Raw genomic sequence first — 19,662 nt, forward strand, 5'->3', positions numbered from 1 at the left:
CCCTCTCCATGTTGTCCACATCCCTCTTGAAGTGCGGCACCCAGAACTAGACGCAGTACTCCAACTGCGGCCTGAACATTGCTGCATAGAGGGGGAGGATCACCTCCTTGGACCTGCTCGAGATGCATCTGTGGATGCATGACAAAGTACGGTTGGCCTTCCTGACTTAATCCCCACACAGTCGGCCCATGTTCGTTTTGGCATCAATAATGACTCCAAGATCTTTTTCTGCCTCTGCACTGACGAGAAGGCAGTTCCCCAGCCTGTAGGTCTGCTGCTTGTTCTCCCCCCAGGTGCAGTACTTTGCACTTGTCAGTGTTGAAACCCATCCTGTTCTCATCCAGCCACCCCTGTAAACTGTCTAGGTCCGACTGCAGCCTATTTCTCCCTTCTAGTGTGCCCACTTTCCTCCACATCTTAGTGTCGTCTGCAGATTTGAACAGGGTGCTTTTTACCCTTTTGTTCAAGTCACTGATGAAGATGTTGAACAGTGCGGGCCTGAGGACCAAGCCCTGGGGGACTCCACTGCCCACATTCCTCCAGGTCAAATAAGACCTGTGCACTTCCACTCCCTGGGTGTGGCCCTCCAGCCAATTAGTGACCCATTTGACAGTTTTATTTAACTAAAACAACAAGCTTATGTATGTTGGAAATTTACTTTGACTCTGCACACAAACTTGCAAAAAGGCAATATGGCTGATGGGTAGGTAATCAGGTCTGTTGTCTCTTATCTCTATATACTGCTGTTAACAAGGATGTTATCTCTGGAGACAGAAATCCAGTTTGAGGACCAAAATTAAGCATCACAGATGCTTAATGGGATCTTCTAGACTGAGCATAAAGTACCATTAGGTAGAGTGGTTGTGTTTAATCTTTAGTAATCTGTAGGGGAGCCTGTGGAAACCCCATAAGATTGGGCCCCTAATGTAATCCATGGCCTGTTGTTACCTATTTATAAATCTTTTCTAAAAAGGTTACGTGCATCTGTAGTCTTAAATAGTATATCATTAGAAGTAATAACCCCTGTTCCATGATGATGTCTTTGAGCTTTAACATATCTTGCATTAAAACTATCTTTATATAGATTTAATTTTTTTTAAAAAGCATCTTAACAAAAAAGCCAAATTAATACAACTAAACAAAAAAACCCTGATTTTTTAAAAAAAAATTTTTAAGTCATTTATTTTTACCCACCCTGAACAGAGTGCTGTGGAGGCTGGTACAATGCAGAAACACCTTGCGGTAGTACAAATGAATGTTACCAAGGCTTAATTGATTTGGGAATGCCTGTCCTTGAGCCCATCTTTCTCTGGAGAGTGAAGGACTGGGATGCTGGGGGTCAGAGAGACTCCCTATTGCATTGCAAGTAACTATCCACACATTGCCTGTGGTGTTATGGTTTGAAACAAGAACCTTATTGTAGCAGATTCACCTTTTTGCATGTATCCAAGCACTTAGTGTAGTTATGTAAGGCTCATTGTCAGTTGGTGCAGACAACCAGTTACAAATGTAGCATGATCAGGGCAAGAAGAGTACATCAGTGGTTAGACTACTATCCTGGGATACAAGAGACTGATTCCTTTCACTTGCTTGAAGCAAGTTACTTGGAGTGTGTCTACGCTGTGGCAACAGCAACATGTCCTGGGTTGGTCCTGCCTGATTATGCTGCACCTCTCATTCCTGAGTCACTGTGCCCAACCTGTGAAGATAGTAAGGGTTGTCCCCAGCAACTGTTCTCAAGACCTCAGGCTTCAGCATGCTTGCAAACAGTATTTGTCGTGACTTGGCGCATCTTCACCAGTCTGTCCAGGCTTAGAACAGGTGGATGAGGCATGTTCAGGGCTGGATAGATCTACTGGATAGATGCTGCTGCCCTTTTCCATAGTGGTGTCACAAGAATCAAAATACTGTTTTGTCTGAGTGTCTAGATGTCACCTGACAAGCCAGCATCTGAAGTCTGTCAGCTTCTTATTGAAGAGCATGTTGGGAGGCTATTTCTTTCCTGATAGTATATCTCAACATCATATTGGAGGCCCATGATGTGGCTATCTTAAATCTTGCAAATCAAACACTAGATCAAGAGTGTGGCCAATTTTATGAGCTGATCCCATACAGCCACCTGAGATGAAACATGCATCTTAAACACAAGAGAACTGCTACATCTCAGGCTAGTTTCATAGAAAGCAGGAGCAAATGGTTTGGAATATAACAGACAAAAGATGATAGTGCTAACACAGTCTTACAGCTGGGATTTATTGAATTATGAAGCATTTAGTGTCCATACTTTATTAACAAACTGCATTCTTCTGGCTAGCGTAACTGGAAAAAGCTGTAACTTTATACCGTAGTCGAATTTCTTTTGGTATATGTGCAGTGAAATGCATTAGTATTTAACCTGAAGTCTTTCTGTTTCTTTAAAATTATTCTTCCACTTGTAGGGTGCCATTCAAGCAAGGTATGATGCTATTGATAAGGACACTCCAATTCCTACAGATCGACAAGTAAGCTTTGTGTTTATTTTCAAGTCCTGTCTCAATATAATGCAAGACATTTCCTCCACTTCAAAAATGAAGTTAACTGTTCTACTCTTTTACTGCAGTTGATGCTGCTGATCTAAATTGAACTTTGAGGGGGTTTTGTAGTTATGTAAACTAGAGTATAAGCATGTTGCAAGACCTGCAAGAAACTAGTTAACGTAACACAAATTATAATATAGCATTCATAAAATGCAACCTTGTATTTGGGTTGATTGCTTTTGAAATAAAAATAAACAGATGTTAGAACCTAGCAAAGGGATACTAAATAGAAAAAAGGAAATACTTACTCTGCAACTTGGATCTGGATGCTGTATGACAGCATCCCCAAATCCCATCAGCTTGAACAGAAGCTCAAAGGATATAGTTCTTCACAGAAATGTACAGTGCCAAATGGTGAACAGACGTTACTAGTAACATCTGCTCTTTTCATCTAGCCAAAGGAATATAATTTTTTTATTGAGCTGAGTCTGTCCTGAGAATTCTTACTTTAACATTTAAAAGAAAATGATTTTAACACCCAAGAAGATATGACTTGAAAGCTAAGCCAGAAACTGGTGCCACTAAAATTCACTTAAGAGACCAAGGCTGTCTTTCATGAATATAAAGCACAGGTAAATGGCATTTCCCCACACAGCATGTCTTTTTAAAATGAAGGAAGAAAAGGCTTGTGATTTCATGGTGGCCCAACGTAAATGTATTGGCTGCATTCCACTACTTTCCCCTACTCTCATTGTTGTGGGATTGCCATGGGACCACCCCGTTCTGATTTCTTCCTCCTGCTTTCCTCCTGTGTTACAGATTGAAGTTGATATTCCTCGATGTCATCAGTATGATGAGTTGCTGTCATCACCAGAGGGCCATGCAAAGTTTAGACGTGTATTGAAGGCATGGGTTGTATCCCATCCTGATCTTGTGTACTGGCAAGGTAAGTTTAACTTGTAAGTAAATAGGTTGGTTGTTTACCTGGGAAGCATTCGAAGCAGAGACTTTCTAAAATGCAGTTACTTCCTAAATAGAGCAGAGGCCCTTTTGCTTGCCTTTGCTCTTCATTTCTTTTTTAATAAACTTTAAAATTGGATTTAATTATTCATTTGCAGCTGTTAGTGTAGAAATTTCAGGAGATTCCATCTGTACATTATTGAAAATGTAAGATTCTTATGCTTCCCATTCTGTTTGTAATGTAAATTCTGTCCCTTTTTCCCCACAGAAATTGATTCATTCTCTTGCATTTTCTGACTCCCTTTATTTTTATTCACTTTGTTTTTAAAAGTTGTCAGTGACTAATGCTATTCAGTTCAGTGTTAACTTCAGTGACTTCTGTGCAATGTTACTATTTTGAGTATAATATGCTGGAGCATTTTTAGAAACAGGGACACAACTGAGAAAAATTAGCACAATCTCCCTATTAGTACAATTTAACAAATTTAAATTATTTATATTTATTTTTATACCATTGTTTCATGCCTATTCTCTGCAAACATAACTAACACTAATATTGTAAGGGTCTTAAATATGCAAGTCGTGTGTTTTGTCTTATGTCATATTCAATGAGTGTTCATTTTTTTCATAGTTTCTTGGCACTTTTCCTCCCCTTAGGTCTAGATTCTCTTTGTGCACCATTCCTGTACTTGAATTTTAACAATGAAGGTGAGCATCTTTAGAATACATGTATAACTTATTATGTATGTGTGCACACATGTGCAAATAAGCAATAGGTGGAGTTTTAGTGACGTAACATCAAAGGAACTTTGAAGCCGGAGGGTATATTTACATAGGCAGTTAGGAAGAAATAAAATCTGGTACAGCTTACACTGGAGTCTTTCTCCTGGGCATAGTATTTACATGTGCACCCAAGACCACAGCACACTGAGCCAGGTGGATCCAAGGGGTGAGCTCCGGGCTCTGGTTAGCAGCATCAGGAAGCAGAGGTGCTGGCTAGACCATAAGGGTGCTACAGTGTGGGACTAGCCAACAGGCAGCCCCTGCACCATAGCACCCTTATGCCTCAACCAGCCCCATTCACCATCTGCATGTGCATTGCGGTAGCATAAATTTACTCTGCCATAGGATAGTACTTGTCCCAGACAGTATTATTCTGTGGCGGAATTAATTAATTATTGCATCCTAATATAGGCGCATGTGTAGATGGTGGCTCTTTACTGCAGAGCTAATTAGTTGCACCCACTGTTACCATCATTTCCAACAAACAGCACCAAGTTCTTAATTGCAAATACTAAAAATTTCACTGTGTTGAAATTTTGGGGAGGAAGCTTTATAGTCGTCTTTGGCAGCAAAGTGGTAGAATCTGCTTCTGGGTGTAATACTTTATTCAAACTACTAGTAGCCTTTTCATTACTATCTACATCTGCTCTTGTATGAAGATACTGAGTAGTTGGTAAAAAAGTTCTTTGCAAGCTTCCGAGCACAAGCACCCTTCTTCAGGCATTGAGAGACTCTGCTGTTCTGAGATCTCCAAGGTAGGAAAGAAGCTAAAAGCGTGACTCCTCGTGGCCACATTTTTGGTAAAATTGAGTTGATTCGTCTTGTTTCCTGTGTCTTTGTTAGCTTGGCTTTAGAAGTGGTTTTCATGTGTGCTGGCACTGAATTCTTAGAATTAGACAGAGTTTCAATATTCTGATTAGTTTTTATTAGCACTTTTGTTCTAGCCATAAGTAGGATGCGAGTACGGGATTAGGCTTTTCATGGTTGTGACTCCCATTGGACACATTAAGTCTTAGAGCTTTTGCATAAAATCAGTGTGTTGTGACTTTTTGTAGACTTTCCTAATTTTTTATTAATATCACTGTGTATATTATGTTTGGGGGGGCGTTGTTTTGTTTTATTTGCATGTCTTTAAAAATACTGGTAAAGGAACTTGTATTCCAAAGTAAGAGACTTCATTTACATGAACTGTAACATTCAATATTTTCTCACTATAAATTTATATTTTTGCCTATCACTTTATTTTTGGTGTTTTGTAACACACAAGATCTGGTGGAATTGATGACAGTTCTGCTACAGTGGCTTTTATTTCCTTAGAAAGATGTTATCCAAACTCCATCTGTGAATGCTTTGGTTTCCATTCCTTAACCACTTCCATTCAATGTGTAAGTGAGGTGCTTGTGATAGACAGATGAGAAAAATACTTGGGCTATCAAAATGTTAATGCTACTCTGGATTTTAGGTCCTCAGATGAAGTGAAAGCTGGGTAGCTTAATCTGAATCCTAATAACATAGGTCTCTTGAAAGGAAGTCTTGACTTTATGGGGACCGTGACTACATTGTCTGCTGACTTGGTGTTATTTACTAGGCCTGTGTGAAGTGGCAATTACTTGTTTCGGATTCGGCCAATTCAGAGGGACAGTGATTTAATTTGGAGATTCAAATCACCGTTCTGATTTTGATTTGGCCAAATCAGATCCAAAGATTCAGTGCCGCTTCAGAGATCTGGCCATAGACTAAACAGACAGCAGTCATTGCCACACTGGACTCGGTTGCCTCCAGCTGGTAAGCCTGTGTTGGGTGGGGGGAAGGAAAGGGGCATGGGGAGGGAGAGATTTTGGCTGGGGCAAGCTGCCCAGCCGGGGTGGCAGGGGTAGGGGTGTGGGATGTGGGCACAGCAGCACTCAGACCTGGGGCTATGCCCTGTTGCCGCTTGCCCCCTTCCGCCCGGAGCAGGTTGCGCCTACATTGTTCATCCCATGCCCCACTGCCCTGGCTGGGCAGCTTGTCCCAGCCACAATCCCTCCTTCCCCCACACTCTTTCCCTCCTCCCACCACAGCAGACTTACCAGCTGGAGGCAGCTGTGTCCAGCGCGGTGAGGACTGCTGCCTGTTTAGTCTATGGCCGGATCTCCAAAGTGGCACCAAATTTTTTCCAAATCAGTTCAGACCTTTTATTTGGTTTCCTGATTCAATTTGGATTCAGAGATTCAGCCACTGAATCGGGGCAGATCTCCTCCGAATCTAATCACCTGCCAAAGCCTCACACAACCCTGTTGTTTACACTTTGTCTTGTGGTTCGTAGTCTTAATGTGTTTATTGGACCAATGCTACTCTGGATTCTTCCGTGACAGTTGTTGTATTTATTTGCATATTCTGCTTGTCTGGAAGTTATGAGCTTCCCTGACGCAGACATTGCAACATTTATTTGTACTTGGGCATTTCTTTGCATATTGACCAAAGAAATAAATTGGAAACAATTTTTGATGGTGCACAGTAAAAATAATAAAATAGTAGTAGTAAAAAGAGATTTGTTTTATCCTAGAAATGTTTGGGTCCACAGCTACCATTTAAAAAGAAAATGAGCAAACCACATATGATGCATTAGTCACATAATCTACTGCTCTGTTGGAAGGTGCTCAGATAATACAATGCTGAGGGTGGAATAAGAATCTTAGAAGAGAGTGACTAGCAAAGTCTACCTAGAAAAGACAGAAAAAAGGGGGTTAAGAGAAAGTGGAAACTAAATTACAGCTGTTAAGCGACTTGCCTAGACTTAGGCAAAAAAGCTGTAGCAGAGCAGGGAATCAAACTAATCTCTTGAGCCCAAAATTGTCCTTCCCCTTTGAAGAATTCTTCCCACAGAAGGTCACTTCCAGTTGAAACAAGCAAATTTTAGGTGGACAGAATGTGACCGCCCATGTTTAGACAACGCCTCTGGCATAAAGGGCCATACAACTTCTAGTCATTCTGAAGTGCCACATTCATTTTCTGCAGCTCAAAAATTAATATGTAAAGAATTGCATTGCTTGATTTGTTCATTGGATAATTGGTGCAAGCCAGATTTTTTTCTGAGTAACTTTTTAAAACATTTTAAAGGAGAAATGCTCATTTTGTGTATATTGTGTACAGTTGCCCTGTAGAGTGTGAATATATATATTTTAAAGTAATAAGTATTTTCCAGTGTACAGATGCTTCTTTCTTTCCATCAAGTTTTATTGAATTTTTTTTCCTAATTTTCATTTAGCTCTGGCCTATGCCTGCATGTCAGCTTTTATTCCCAAGTACCTGTATAACTTTTTTTTGAAGGATAACTCTCATGTTATTCAAGGTAAGGTCATAAGGTAAAATTTAACTCTTTATGAATTTGGGTTTTTAATGTTGCATGTTCATATTAACTGTTTGGTGGGGTTTCTTCTGTTTGGGTCTCTCTTTCTCTTAAGTAGCTTTTATAACTGTCACAAATGTATAATCAAACTTTCATTGTTATAGGAAGTAACCTATTTGAAATCTATAAATGGTTATCACAGGAGCAGGGCAGTAAACAAGGGCCCACTGGTAAAAACAGGTAAGGATGTGTGTGAAGAAACCCCTTGCTGTTATTCAACAGCTGAAGTAGAAACCAGTCAATTAAATGAAATCGGGATCTTGAAAAGGAATCTGTCCTTGCTTGGAGGGATCTCGCCATGCAGCAATACAAAGCCATCCTATTATAAATAGCTATTCTGCTACAGAGGAGAATGCAAGAGAAATGACTAACTAGAGAGTATTTGGAGACTACAGATACTCTTATATCTGGAGAGTCAAGAAATCTCAGGGTAGCTCCTTTACAGGAAAAAAGACTTCAACTGAGTAGAAAACAATCCTTAAAGTTCCATAAGGAGACTGTGAGACTGTAGAGAGCTGGGGAAAGGTTGATATGAGGAGAGGTGAAAAACATTTGGAGTTTTGGAAAGGAAATGGATAAGAAGATGTATGAATAAGAGCTATAAAATGAATGTTGTGAAAAAGCTGTTGGGAGATCCCTTTTGTACTGTCCTACAATACAAAAGTGGGAAGTTGCTTGATAAAGCTAAAAGCACTAAACTTTAAAAGAAGAAAAGAAATCGATCTAATATGAAATAAATAATTTATCTGTGGAATTAACTTGTAAGTTGTGAGAGAGGTAGTTAGCCATGTTAATCTGAAAACAAACACAAGGTAGAGTACATTTGCACCTTTATAGACTAAATCAGAGATGTGTAAACTTTCATAAGCAGTAGCTTACTTCATAAGATAATATGAAAATCCCTTAATACAGTAATCATAATCAGTGTACCACAGTACCCTGGAGTTCCTTTCAAGAGTGCTGCACTGTGTGACGCAGTGTTAGCACTGTTAAGTGTGCAAATGTGATTCACAAGCTAAGCACAGAGTTTTCAAATAGAAATCCATAGTTGTGGTGTTTCTGAGTTCTTTGCAATAGAAAAACTGCTCTATTTTTTTTTTGCACTCAAAAACAATAAGGGGGTGGGGAGTTGATACTAAAACTTGGCATTTTCCTAGGTGTCCCTGAGCTTAAAAAGTCTGAGAACCATTGCCTTAATAGCATCTGATGATGTCATTACTTATCAAAGCTTACATGTCTCTGATTTAGTCTCCTATTCTGTAAGGCGAATTGTTTGGTATTTTTTTTCAAAGTGTAGATGCTTCTGTGTAAGAATATAATCGATTGCTAGCTAATATACAGTAAGAATAACTACAGCTCGTGTGTCCAAAGTATAAAACAATGATCAATTGCTGTTGGGTTTGTGATATGGTATGATACTTTCACAAAACTAAATACATGGTTAAGTCTTCACAGCTTTTTCTGCAGCACCCTATATTGAATCCTGGTTTGGAGATGCAGGATTAGGTGCACCATCGGTGTATTCTGACTTCCATTTTATTTCAAAGTTTGTAGTATGTAGGTTTGTAAGATCTTTATAAATATTAACAATTTCAAAAGAAGGCTTTGTGGCAATTTTCTTTAGTTTGTTGCAGTGAGGTTTTCTTAGGGAGAAATACAGTAGACTGTACTGTGTCTGAGGTAAGGTTCAAGAATCTCACCCATCATGGAGTAACACCATTCAAATCACAGAAAAGGTCAGTCGCTGGTGAGGCACACCTACGCAGTCAAAGCACTGGTCATACCAGGCTTATCTAAATGTCTTTCCCCATATAAAGAAAGATATAAGAACAATTAAGAATTTATAGAATATCAAATTATGCAAAAGAATAATTCAGAATACCATTCCAGCTCACAGTGGCTGGCTGGACCTAAATCTTGTAGATTGTCTCTTCAGTAGACAATTAATCATGTAATCCCACATAATAATTATATTTTGAGTCTGGCTAGTTAAATAAAAGTGATGTTTAACAAAGTCTGATGGATCTGCACCTGAACACCATCAGCACAAATTTTCAGTTTAAAAGAAAATATACTTTCAGGAAACTAATGATGAAAATGGATTCACAAGCACACTGCTGAATGTATGCGATCACTGGTTTTAGGCACCTTTCCTATTGCTGCTGGATATTTTAAGAATTAAAATATGTCAGAATCGTATGTGGGGAAAGCTAAAGTAACCCAGGCTAGCCCCACTGGCCTCTGGATAAAACATGCAAGCAGTGCCCTATGTCATTTCCATATCTATTTAATTTCAGAGACTGAAGGTTTGTTTCCACTGCAGCATTGGCTCAAAGCACACCTTGACTTGTGACCTTACCCTGACAGCCATTTACAACCACACATCTTGACCTCTAGTTAGTGTAGTGTCTTAGAGTCAGCATTCCCCATATACTATATGTGGGGAATGGTAGGCAGTCCCTGAATCTTGCTATGTTGACATTAACTTCAGAGTGGAGGAGGTAAAACTCAGGCATTGATGTCTGAGCAGATTTTCACTGCTTAAAATGCTGGATAATTTAACTGGGGATGTAAAAAGTGCTGTATTTACTGCGGTGTAGCTAGGAGAGTTCACTACCTATACCTCTGCCTTATCTGATTTAACTCACAGTAGAACTTAAATTTTCTCCTCAATTGTGTGTGCGCATAGTTATCCTGCTGTAAAATTGCACTACTTTTTTTTTTTTTTTTAAGAACAGCATATAGGACTGGTCCTCTCATTCAAGCAAAGTAATCACTAGGAGTGTGCAAAGTGGGCCGTATTCGATTTGGATTTCAGTCTACGAATTCAGGGGACAGTGATTTGATTTGCTGATTCAGATCAGTGTCCTGATTCGGTTCAGCCAAATCTGAATCAGAAGATTCTATTTTGATTGGGAGAAACAGCAATATGGACATAGACACAGCTTTATATGCTTTTTCTACATTCCTCGAGGTACCAGGCACAGATCGTGAGCACTGAGATGGTGAGGCAGATGGAGCATCCCGCAGGAACGTGTCTCCCCCCCCCCCCATGTGCTTTGCGGTGGATCCCCCCACGCCCCCACAGCTCAGCGATTTAGCCACGGAGGGACCCTGGGTACCCACCCAGTTGCCAAGCCAGGGGGTAGATCTTCTGGGTCTGCTGCCAAGTGTGCTGGGGACCCCCTTGCCCCCCCCATGCTCCTGTGGGATGCTCCATCCGCCCCACCATCTTAGCGTTAACAAGCCACCTGGTACCTTAAGGTATGTAGAAAAAATATATATAAAGCTGTGTCCATGTCCAAATTGTCAAATCTCTCCAAATCGAATTGGAGGATTCCGATTCGATTCGGAGAGATTAATGGGACTCCTGATTCAATTCAGATTTGGTGATTTGGCCGCTGAATCGGGCTGAATGTCCTCTGAATCGAATCTGTGACCGAAGCTTCGCACAGCCCTAGTAATCACTCATTTTGCTAGGCAAATTCAAATGGTCTTCACTGAAACTTAGATAATGAGGCCAAGAACTTGTCTACAATTGAAAAGCCAATCTGGATTAAAAGCAGGCATAAATTTTAAAGTGCTATAGCTATTCCTGAACAATTCCTTGTGTGTGAATACATTCTTTCTCTGAAATAAATGTTTATAGCTAGAGGTATTACGGAAGATTTAATACTGGCTGAATGATTCCATATACAGGTAAATCCTAAAGTAGCAGTGAAGGAAGGCCCTAATTAAGGAAGGGGCACTTTCAAGGTTTTGTAACATGTTGGAACTACATTAGCCATTCACTTACGAAGCCAGTGTTCAAGGCTCCACTGATCTGTTGGGAGTAAGAAGCTGAGGCTAAGCAACTGGGACAAGGGTAGGCTCTACTGGGCAACAGGAATTGTTGGTTTGGGATGTGTGAGCTTTGACAGAGGGATGAGGGGAAAGAGACGTAACCAGTCATGAAACCACAGGAGAAATGCCTCTTGGTCCTGATTCTAAGGAATCATATGAAAGTATAGGGGACAAGGGAATGGGAGAGTGGTAATATAAAGCACTTGAGGGCTGCATGCCTCATTCTGCCCATTCTCAAGTTAAAAATGAATTGTGGTGAAGGCAGTTATGTTAAACTGTCCCTTTCAGGCTGATGTGTGAAAGTGGAGACATATTATTGCAGAAGAGATAAGAGAGCATTATTTTCTTCTCCTCCAAGGGGACAATAAAGAATACAGATGATAAAAACGTTAATACTTAAATTAGCAGTATAGTATAAATAAGTTATCTTTGTAGCAGATACTTTTGGGCTTGTGATATCTTTGGATTTCTTCAGTACAAGTAATTTTCTAGAACAAGTTTCTTTCAGTAATTTACAGCTTAACTGTATGTCAAAAGCCTATTTCACATGAAATATTTCAACTTTTGTGTAGTTTTTTTTTTGCAAATGAGGTATAGATCGTTCCATTTAGTTTTGTTGCTGTAGAGTATGAAAAAAAAAAGTACAGGAAACCTTTAATTTTGGAGACTATAGAAGTTGGAAGTTGCTAATGAAGATGCAAAATAAGAACTATGAGCAAGCAAAGGAAGAAAATGCCAATTTTGTTTTGTAATGTACTTAAATGCTAAAAGGTAATTTAATAAGGAGACATTCTTCGTATAAAGCAATGGTTCTCAGCCTTCTTGGATCCAAGCCTCCACTCTAACTTTTCTGAATTTAGTAGTCCCTAATTGAGAACCACTGTTGGGTTGCCTCAGCTTACTTCACTGGTTTTCAACTACTGTGCTGTGGCCACAACCTGATAAAACAGTCCTCTTGGAAACAGGGGCGTATGGGATAGGTCCACTTAGTAGCAGCCCGGTGACTTATCTGTGTTTGTGCTGGCTGCTGCCATTGCCACTAACTAGACCTATCCCACACCCCTCTGTTTCCAGGAGAAGCAATGCAGGGCTGAACCAAGTACTCTTGCCTGCATTAGGTTTCTCAGATAAACCTAATACAGGCAAGAGCATCTGCTGCAGCTGCTTCCTAGTCGGGCCCTTTATAATGTGGGTGGAGCAGTTTCACCTGGTTGTGGTTTCAGGTGTGCCAGTGCTGTGACACACTTGAAAGGGGGGTTACAGCACCCTCATTGAGAACCACTGCTGTAAAGAATAGGGCATGCTTTGGAATCTGTATTCACGCCCTGTATCTACTCATTGTTTAACAGCATGGAGCTGCAGTGGTGCTGGGGGTTCTTGGTCTGGCAATGATCTGAAACATTTGTTTCATTTCAGAGTACCTGACAGTGTTTTCCCAGATGATTGCGTTCCATGACCCAGAGCTGAGTAACCATCTCAATGAAATTGGCTTCATTCCAGATGTAAGTGCTGAGGTTTCTTGTTTAACAAAAAAAAAAGACAAGTGAGGACAACTCTGGGGTGGGGGTGTTTCTAAACTGCCCCTAGTGCAGTTGAAGTAGTCTATGAAAGAAGATCTTTCTCTAGCCCCAGTTGCTTTTTCCCAAAAGCTTCTTGAGGAAATGGCAAAATCTTGTTTCAAAGGCAGTATCTTTAAAACAATTTTTTTTCATGGCCTGGAAGATGTAAATAAGTGTTTATATGTCAATTAGAGGATGTGTATGAGGATATGTAGTAGAATTTGCAAATTAAATTTAGTTTTTGCTGTCATGTTCGAGATATCCACAAAAAAAACCCTTAGAAGAAATTAAACTCATAACAGAGTGACAATTTCATTTTTGTACTAGAAGCAGAATGCAACATTTGTACAAGTTAATTAAATGCAAACTTTGTGGCTGGTGTCTGCGTGTGTGTCATTACAAAAATAATAATAATGTACTGTGAGATCTCATAAATGATTTGGTAGTGGTCTGTCAGTGAATATACTGACTCAAATGTCTGCTCAAGAAACACTATTCAGCTTGGGGGAGGTAGACTCTAGGAAAATATAGGAAAGCATGCACTGCACACAAGGGAGTTTCCAACTGGAATAGTAAGGACAAAAAACCAAACTACTTTTCAGGAACAGTCAACAGGGTATGAAATAGCTTGTATAATGTGATGGCTGCAAAAGCCTACCTGGATCATTGAGTAGTCTCTTGCTTTCTTCCACCCCTGTGCTTCTCTAAGGGAGAGCTTATGTTGAAAAACAAAATTAAGAGTTCTTGATGATGTTATAACACCTTGTTGTAGCTACTGCTGGATTTAATTTAGCCTTCTCCCCTCTGTCAGAACAGCTACATTGTTTTGATTTGTCCAAAGAACTGAAGTGGTATTTCCATGAAATGTGTCCACAGAATTTGGTTTCAAATAAATTACAGTTCACAGACAAGTGGCAATTTTAACTAACATCTGGTAAGGATGGTATTAGTGAAGCATTGTTAAATAATTGGGGCAACACTATTTTATACTGTTTGGCAGATTTATAAAGTATGTCATTTTAAAAATATGTAGTAAGCTTTGGAACTATAAACAATAAAAAAATGGAGAGAAAATCTCCAGAATAAGGTGCAAGTGTAGATTTTTTTAAACATTTTTTAACCAAAGAATATTCCTCTGAGCATTAAAGTCAAATCAACACTTTTTTGCAGAAACTCTCTGCTTTTAAAGAACCAGGTTAACAAAATTGACGCACCACATGCAACTTACTTTTAAACTTGTGTATTATGGAATCAGATTGGTATTTGCATCCTAGAGTATAGGTTCTTATGTTATGCTGTTGAATGAATATTTTGGCAGGAAACCATTCCCTTGCTCACTGCTGGAGCCTCGTTTCCCCCCTCGCCCATTGCCTCTCATCACAACAGACTTACCAGCCAGAGCTGGCTGGTCTCCATGCTACCAGGCTGTGCTTCTGGCCGCCTGAATGCTGTGCTGCAGCTGCATGCATGCATGGGGCATTTATCAGTGACATTATTGGACACATTAGCCTAAAAAAGCAGATAGCCAACACTGTCAATTTTCCTTATATCAGTGCTAATCTGATTTGGGACCGTTGTATCAATGCACCTCTACTTTTTATGAATGATTCAAATTCATACAGGACAGTGACATTTATATTGCCTGCTATTTTCAGCTAAATTACAGAGCTTATACACTGGTGAGTAGAATTTACTCTGTTAGAAAGAAACCTTTACAGAGCTATATATATCACTTGATACCACCATCAGAAGAGAAAAATAATTCCATTCACTTGTTTGAAGCCTGAACTGTCTGAGCTTGTATAGGCAAATTATGCAGGAAGTTGGAAAGGATAAATGCAAGGTTCCAACATGGTCCCAATCCACAGAGCTGCATCCTGGCCATGGAAGCACACTGTCCCCCTAATTTAGCCTCTGATTTTAAATAATTCCAGACCATTTGCCCAGGATAAGAGTACCATCAAATAGATATAGAGGTGCATCTCTCTTGTCCTTTTATTTGTTTGTTAGTCCTCCTTCGTCAGTTGCTACCCACATTAACTGCCGTGAAACCACCGAAAAGATCCATCCTTGGTGCTGCTAAGCTGGTGACTTGCACTCCAGGTTTGTGCTGCCCTGGTCTATTGCAGACCCTTGGCATTAAGACACATGTTAACATTTAACATTGTCTGTTTTGACATTATTTGTCTTGCAGTCCTTGGTGAGATCTCAGACTAGTATAAAAACTCCACTGTGTTTAGGCACTGAACAGCCCATAGACAAATACGGTCCTTGCCATAAAGAGTTATAGTCTAGGAAAGGGGACAAATGAAGGGAGTGGAGGAGATTTAGACTCAAAATGGTTACAAATTACTGTATATGAATATACACTTCTGCATTTTATAAATCTGTCAAGGATACCCAACCGCTCCAAAGCTTAACCCAGCCTCCTAAAAGAAAAATCATCCTTGCCAAATCATTTTAAATCTCCCCCTTTTCTGTCTGTCTTGTATATTAGTAATAAGGAGAGGTGTGTGTTTACCTGCAGTAGGGGAGGATCTATTAAGATGAAGACTATGCACTTCAGTAATGAGATCTGAACCAGTTTCGTGCCCGAGTACTAATCATGTCTAAGTAAACCCTGATTAATCTTTCATCATTGAGTTGCAGTCTCCTGCTTCAGGAAAAATTGTGTTTCCTGTCACCTTTCCATTTGCTCTGGGTCATGTAACTCTCAGTATTGAATACTGATGAAGCTTTGAGTAGTTGTGGATATTGTTAGCTGCCTTAGTGCCTGGATAAACATATTGCTGTGCCTATGTGATTTACATGTAAATAGAGATATATGTAAGGGGGCTGTTTTGTTATTTCATGGCATGAATCTATGTAATGGCTTACAGCATTTGTCTTGTATTTTATATAAATAATTCTTATACCAAAACCAGGCCACTTTAAAGTGGAGGAAAATAAAGTGAGCCACATCCCTAGAAGGGAAACTATCCATAAATTATTCTGAGTAGCTTTCAACTGCAAATTATGGAAGCTAAATGTAGTTGTCACCTCCCAGTGGTTAACCAGGTGATAAAGTCTGGTTGCAGTTACTTAATGTCTTCTCAGCAGAGTTGCTGTTACAGTTAGACAATTTAGATTGAATTCAGTGATATGTGGGAAATTTGTTTAATAAAGGATTTGTCTAATAAGGTATTAAAAAGCTTTTTTTTAATTTGTCGTTTTTGTTCTTTTGGCTTTTTTGTTTTTTCTGGTTTGTTTGGGTTTTTGTTGTTAAATCCGTTGTGTGTAAATCATTCTTGGTAGCCAGAAATTGTCCTTACTGAAAATCTTCCACTGTGCGTGCATACATGTGTTACACTTTCCGATAGGATTGTTTATCCATAATTGTTTTTCTGCTGCTATTCTTCTTTTTGTAGGAAAACATTTGATTGATTTCAGGCATAGGACAGGAGAGGTAGGATTACGTATAAAAATTTAAGCCTGTTTTTCCTGCTCACTGACACTCAGTTCCCCTTAATTTCTCAGCATGTGAATAGTTTCTTTAATTTCCGTAAATCTAGTAAAGTGCTGACAGCTTGCATATGTGCATAAATGTTTGAAGGATCAGAACCTTAGATACCAGTATCCTGATAAAATGCTGAACTAGAAAGCGTGAGATGCAAAGCTTCTCTTTGGTTAACGTGCTATGTAAGTTTGGGTAAGTATCATTTATCATTTTGCGCTTCATTTTCCATATTGCCTTAATAAGTAAGGCCCAATAATGTAACTAAGGTGGGGCAACCAAGGTGACAGCCCCATGGCACTGGCTTAGCAGGAGCTGGAAAAATACCATGGCTGGCTGTTGGCTGTCTGCAGCTCCAACACTGGCATCCAGGAGCCCTCATTGTGCAGTGTACCTCTGCTCCAGGTGCCAGACTACTCTCTTACCCTTTTGGAAAAGCCTACAGTTTAGCAAGGTTCAGAAAGGAGCTGGATGTTCTTAATGATACCTTGAACACACAGAGTTATTGTAATTAAATATACCACTAATTCTGACAGAGTTATTAAATCTCATGACTCAGCTTTACGATAAAATATGTTGGAAGAAAGCAGATTATAGTAGAAGGCAGATTTAATTCCAGAGATATCAGTTGTAGAGTTCTTAAGACATCCTTCTGCAGCATCTGGGCTAGCCATTGTTGGGTACAGGATAATAGACTAGGCGGACTTTGCTAATCTGGTAGAGCAAGAATGCTCCTATAAAAGTTGGATGTAGGAGAAGTCCATAACTTGTTGGAGCACCTAAAAGCCCTATAAAACGTGCAATGGTGACCTTGTTATTAGATCTCTAACTTTAATTGCTCAAAGAAATGTGCAGCATGTGTGGGAGGGTGGGTATAAATAAGTTTCAACTTTTTAAAGTTGAGACCTTGTTTTGATGATGATGATTATGATTACCCTGCCCTGAATTTTACCCTAAATTGCTGGCATATATGCTCAGAGGTATCTCCTGCTGAATATTTTTTATTTGACAAATTGCCAGAAAAAATAACCAGAGTAAATATTGTATTTACTTACATACCACACAGACTTTTGCCCCCATCTGTATTGGTGATATTGTCATTTATGTCTTAAGTGAGGAAGCAAATTTTTCTTCACAGGAATAGAAACAGGAATGAATGATAAGATGCAGCGTCTACTTGCTTCAGGTTGCCAGTGTGGCTGCTGTCTTTGGTGCCAGCAAGAAAAGGCAAAGCCCTGTGTTATCCCTCTCACATAGATAGCCATTTGCTAAACACTAGCTTGTGTCTGAAAGAGCAGTTGAGCTCAATTAAAGCAAGTGAGCTGCTGCACGCAGTCTGTCATACCTCAATGAGGCTTGTTGAATAGAAACAACATGTTATTTAAAGGGTGTTGGTTGTAACCATGTTGATCTAAGGACATAGGCAGACAAGGTTCTTTGGGTAAATTGGATATCTTTGATTAGCCCAACTAAATAGTTGGAAAAATCTTCTCTGCAAACTTTTGGGTGCAAACACCATTCTTCAGGCATAGGGAGAGTCTTCTGGTGTTTTGTGTTCTCCGTGGTGGAATAGAAGCCAGTATGCAAAATGTAGGTCTGTGAAAATGCATATGCATAGCAGTGAGGATCAGAGGCCATAGGAAACAAGGAGACAATAGGTGTGAGGTGTGGGGGGGAGCATGTTAGCCTGGTGATAGAATGTAGCTGGTAAAATGTAGAGAGGTTACCTGGGATTATCAGATGGCAGGCAGGTTATGATGTTCCATAAATCCAATGTCTGTTGTTTAGTCCATGATTTTGGTACCCGGTAGATTTTATGAAGTGAAGTTCATAGGCTTACTTATGAAAAGTGTTTTGTAAATTCCCTTTGAGGATTAAAACTGAGAAATTGGTTCTCTTGTAAGAAGTGTGCCCCCACAGGTAACTGGGTATTTTTGTCTTTGATAGCTTTTTGGTGTGTGTTCATTCTGGTACACAGTTGTTGTTTGGTTTCTCCTACTAAATGCTCTGGTGGAAAGGCATGAACCTATGTAACCAGGTGTTCTGCCCCTGTGTGCCAGGATTGAGTTTAAGGGTCCTGGTACCACCCTTTACTTTCTCCTGTACACCAGGATAGGATCTTAGCATGATACCACCTCCTTGTACATCTGGCACTTGGCACTCTGGGATTAAGCCCTGAGGTTTGGTGCTGCCCCCACCTAGTCCTGTGCACTGGGATAGGGAGCAGATCCATCACTTGAATCCCAGGGTTCCCATGGGTCTGGAGATTTTCCAGCAGGGGAGCTGTGCCATTATACCCCCACTGCCGAATTTCCGGACATGTAGGGAGTCCCATGGGCCAAGTGACATGGCTGCTGGCTGGAGGTTGAGCACCCCTGGTGTAGATGATGCTAATTTACTTCACAAAAAGTTTTGACATCTTGTTAGTGAAAAGAGCTATAAAAGTGCTAGATAGTATTATATGGAATTCTCAGTAGTAGAATGTTGTTTATCGGCATCTACAGAAGAAGCTTTCAGATACCAACCTGTTATTTTCTTATTTAATTAAATCCAACAAGTGATCTTGAAAGACCCAATAGTCTCTGCACAATTCACGAATAAATGTTTGCATCTATATTCCATTTAACATCATCTAAGAGAGAGAAATCAGTCAGGCAGAAGATGCTAAACTTAAGGGGAATGTTTTTAAACTTTAACCAATTTTCTTTTGTAAAATTTCAGGTCTGTTCAGTGAATAACTGCTGTTATGGCTATATTCTTCACGGACAAACTGTTGAATCCTTGTTTTTAAGTACAGAATTCAACCCCACTCCACATGTACTATGTAGCAATAATTCTTTAGGCTGTGCGAAGCTTTGGGTGCTGATTTGATTTGGAGGAAATTTGACCTAATTCAGTGGCTGACTCTATGAATCTGAATCGAATTGGGGGATGAATTAAAAGGTCCAAATTGATTCGAAGCTCTCTGAATGGATTTGGAAAAGATTCAAAGAGCTTTGGCGATTCAGGCAGTCCCCGCCCACTGCAGCAGGGAGCTGGAGCTGGACCCAGACTCCATGCTGGTAAGTAGGGAGTGGAGGAAGGGAGGCTGGAGATGGGGAGAGGGAACCATGCCAGGTC

At 39.9% G+C, this 19,662-nt stretch overlaps 1 protein-coding gene across 5 annotated transcripts in view; it reads left to right on the forward strand.

The window, feature by feature from the left end:
- The window catches only part of TBCK (TBC1 domain containing kinase), a 177,069-nt gene that overhangs the window by 66,570 nt on the left and 90,837 nt on the right, over nucleotides 1-19,662 (forward strand). For all 5 annotated transcript variants that reach the window (XM_019534143.1, XM_019534144.1, XM_019534140.1 and 2 more), the window contains exons 16-20: nucleotides 2,439-2,501; nucleotides 3,336-3,462; nucleotides 4,134-4,184; nucleotides 7,507-7,590; nucleotides 12,907-12,992. In XM_019534143.1, coding sequence (XP_019389688.1) covers nucleotides 2,439-2,501; nucleotides 3,336-3,462; nucleotides 4,134-4,184; nucleotides 7,507-7,590; nucleotides 12,907-12,992 — 411 coding nt within the window. The remainder of the gene's footprint in view (nucleotides 1-2,438; nucleotides 2,502-3,335; nucleotides 3,463-4,133; nucleotides 4,185-7,506; nucleotides 7,591-12,906; nucleotides 12,993-19,662) is intronic.

Source organism: Crocodylus porosus, unplaced genomic scaffold (genome assembly GCF_001723895.1).
Source record: "Crocodylus porosus isolate Cpor-Errol unplaced genomic scaffold, CroPor_comp1, whole genome shotgun sequence".
Classification (NCBI taxonomy): Eukaryota; Metazoa; Chordata; order Crocodylia; family Crocodylidae; genus Crocodylus; species Crocodylus porosus.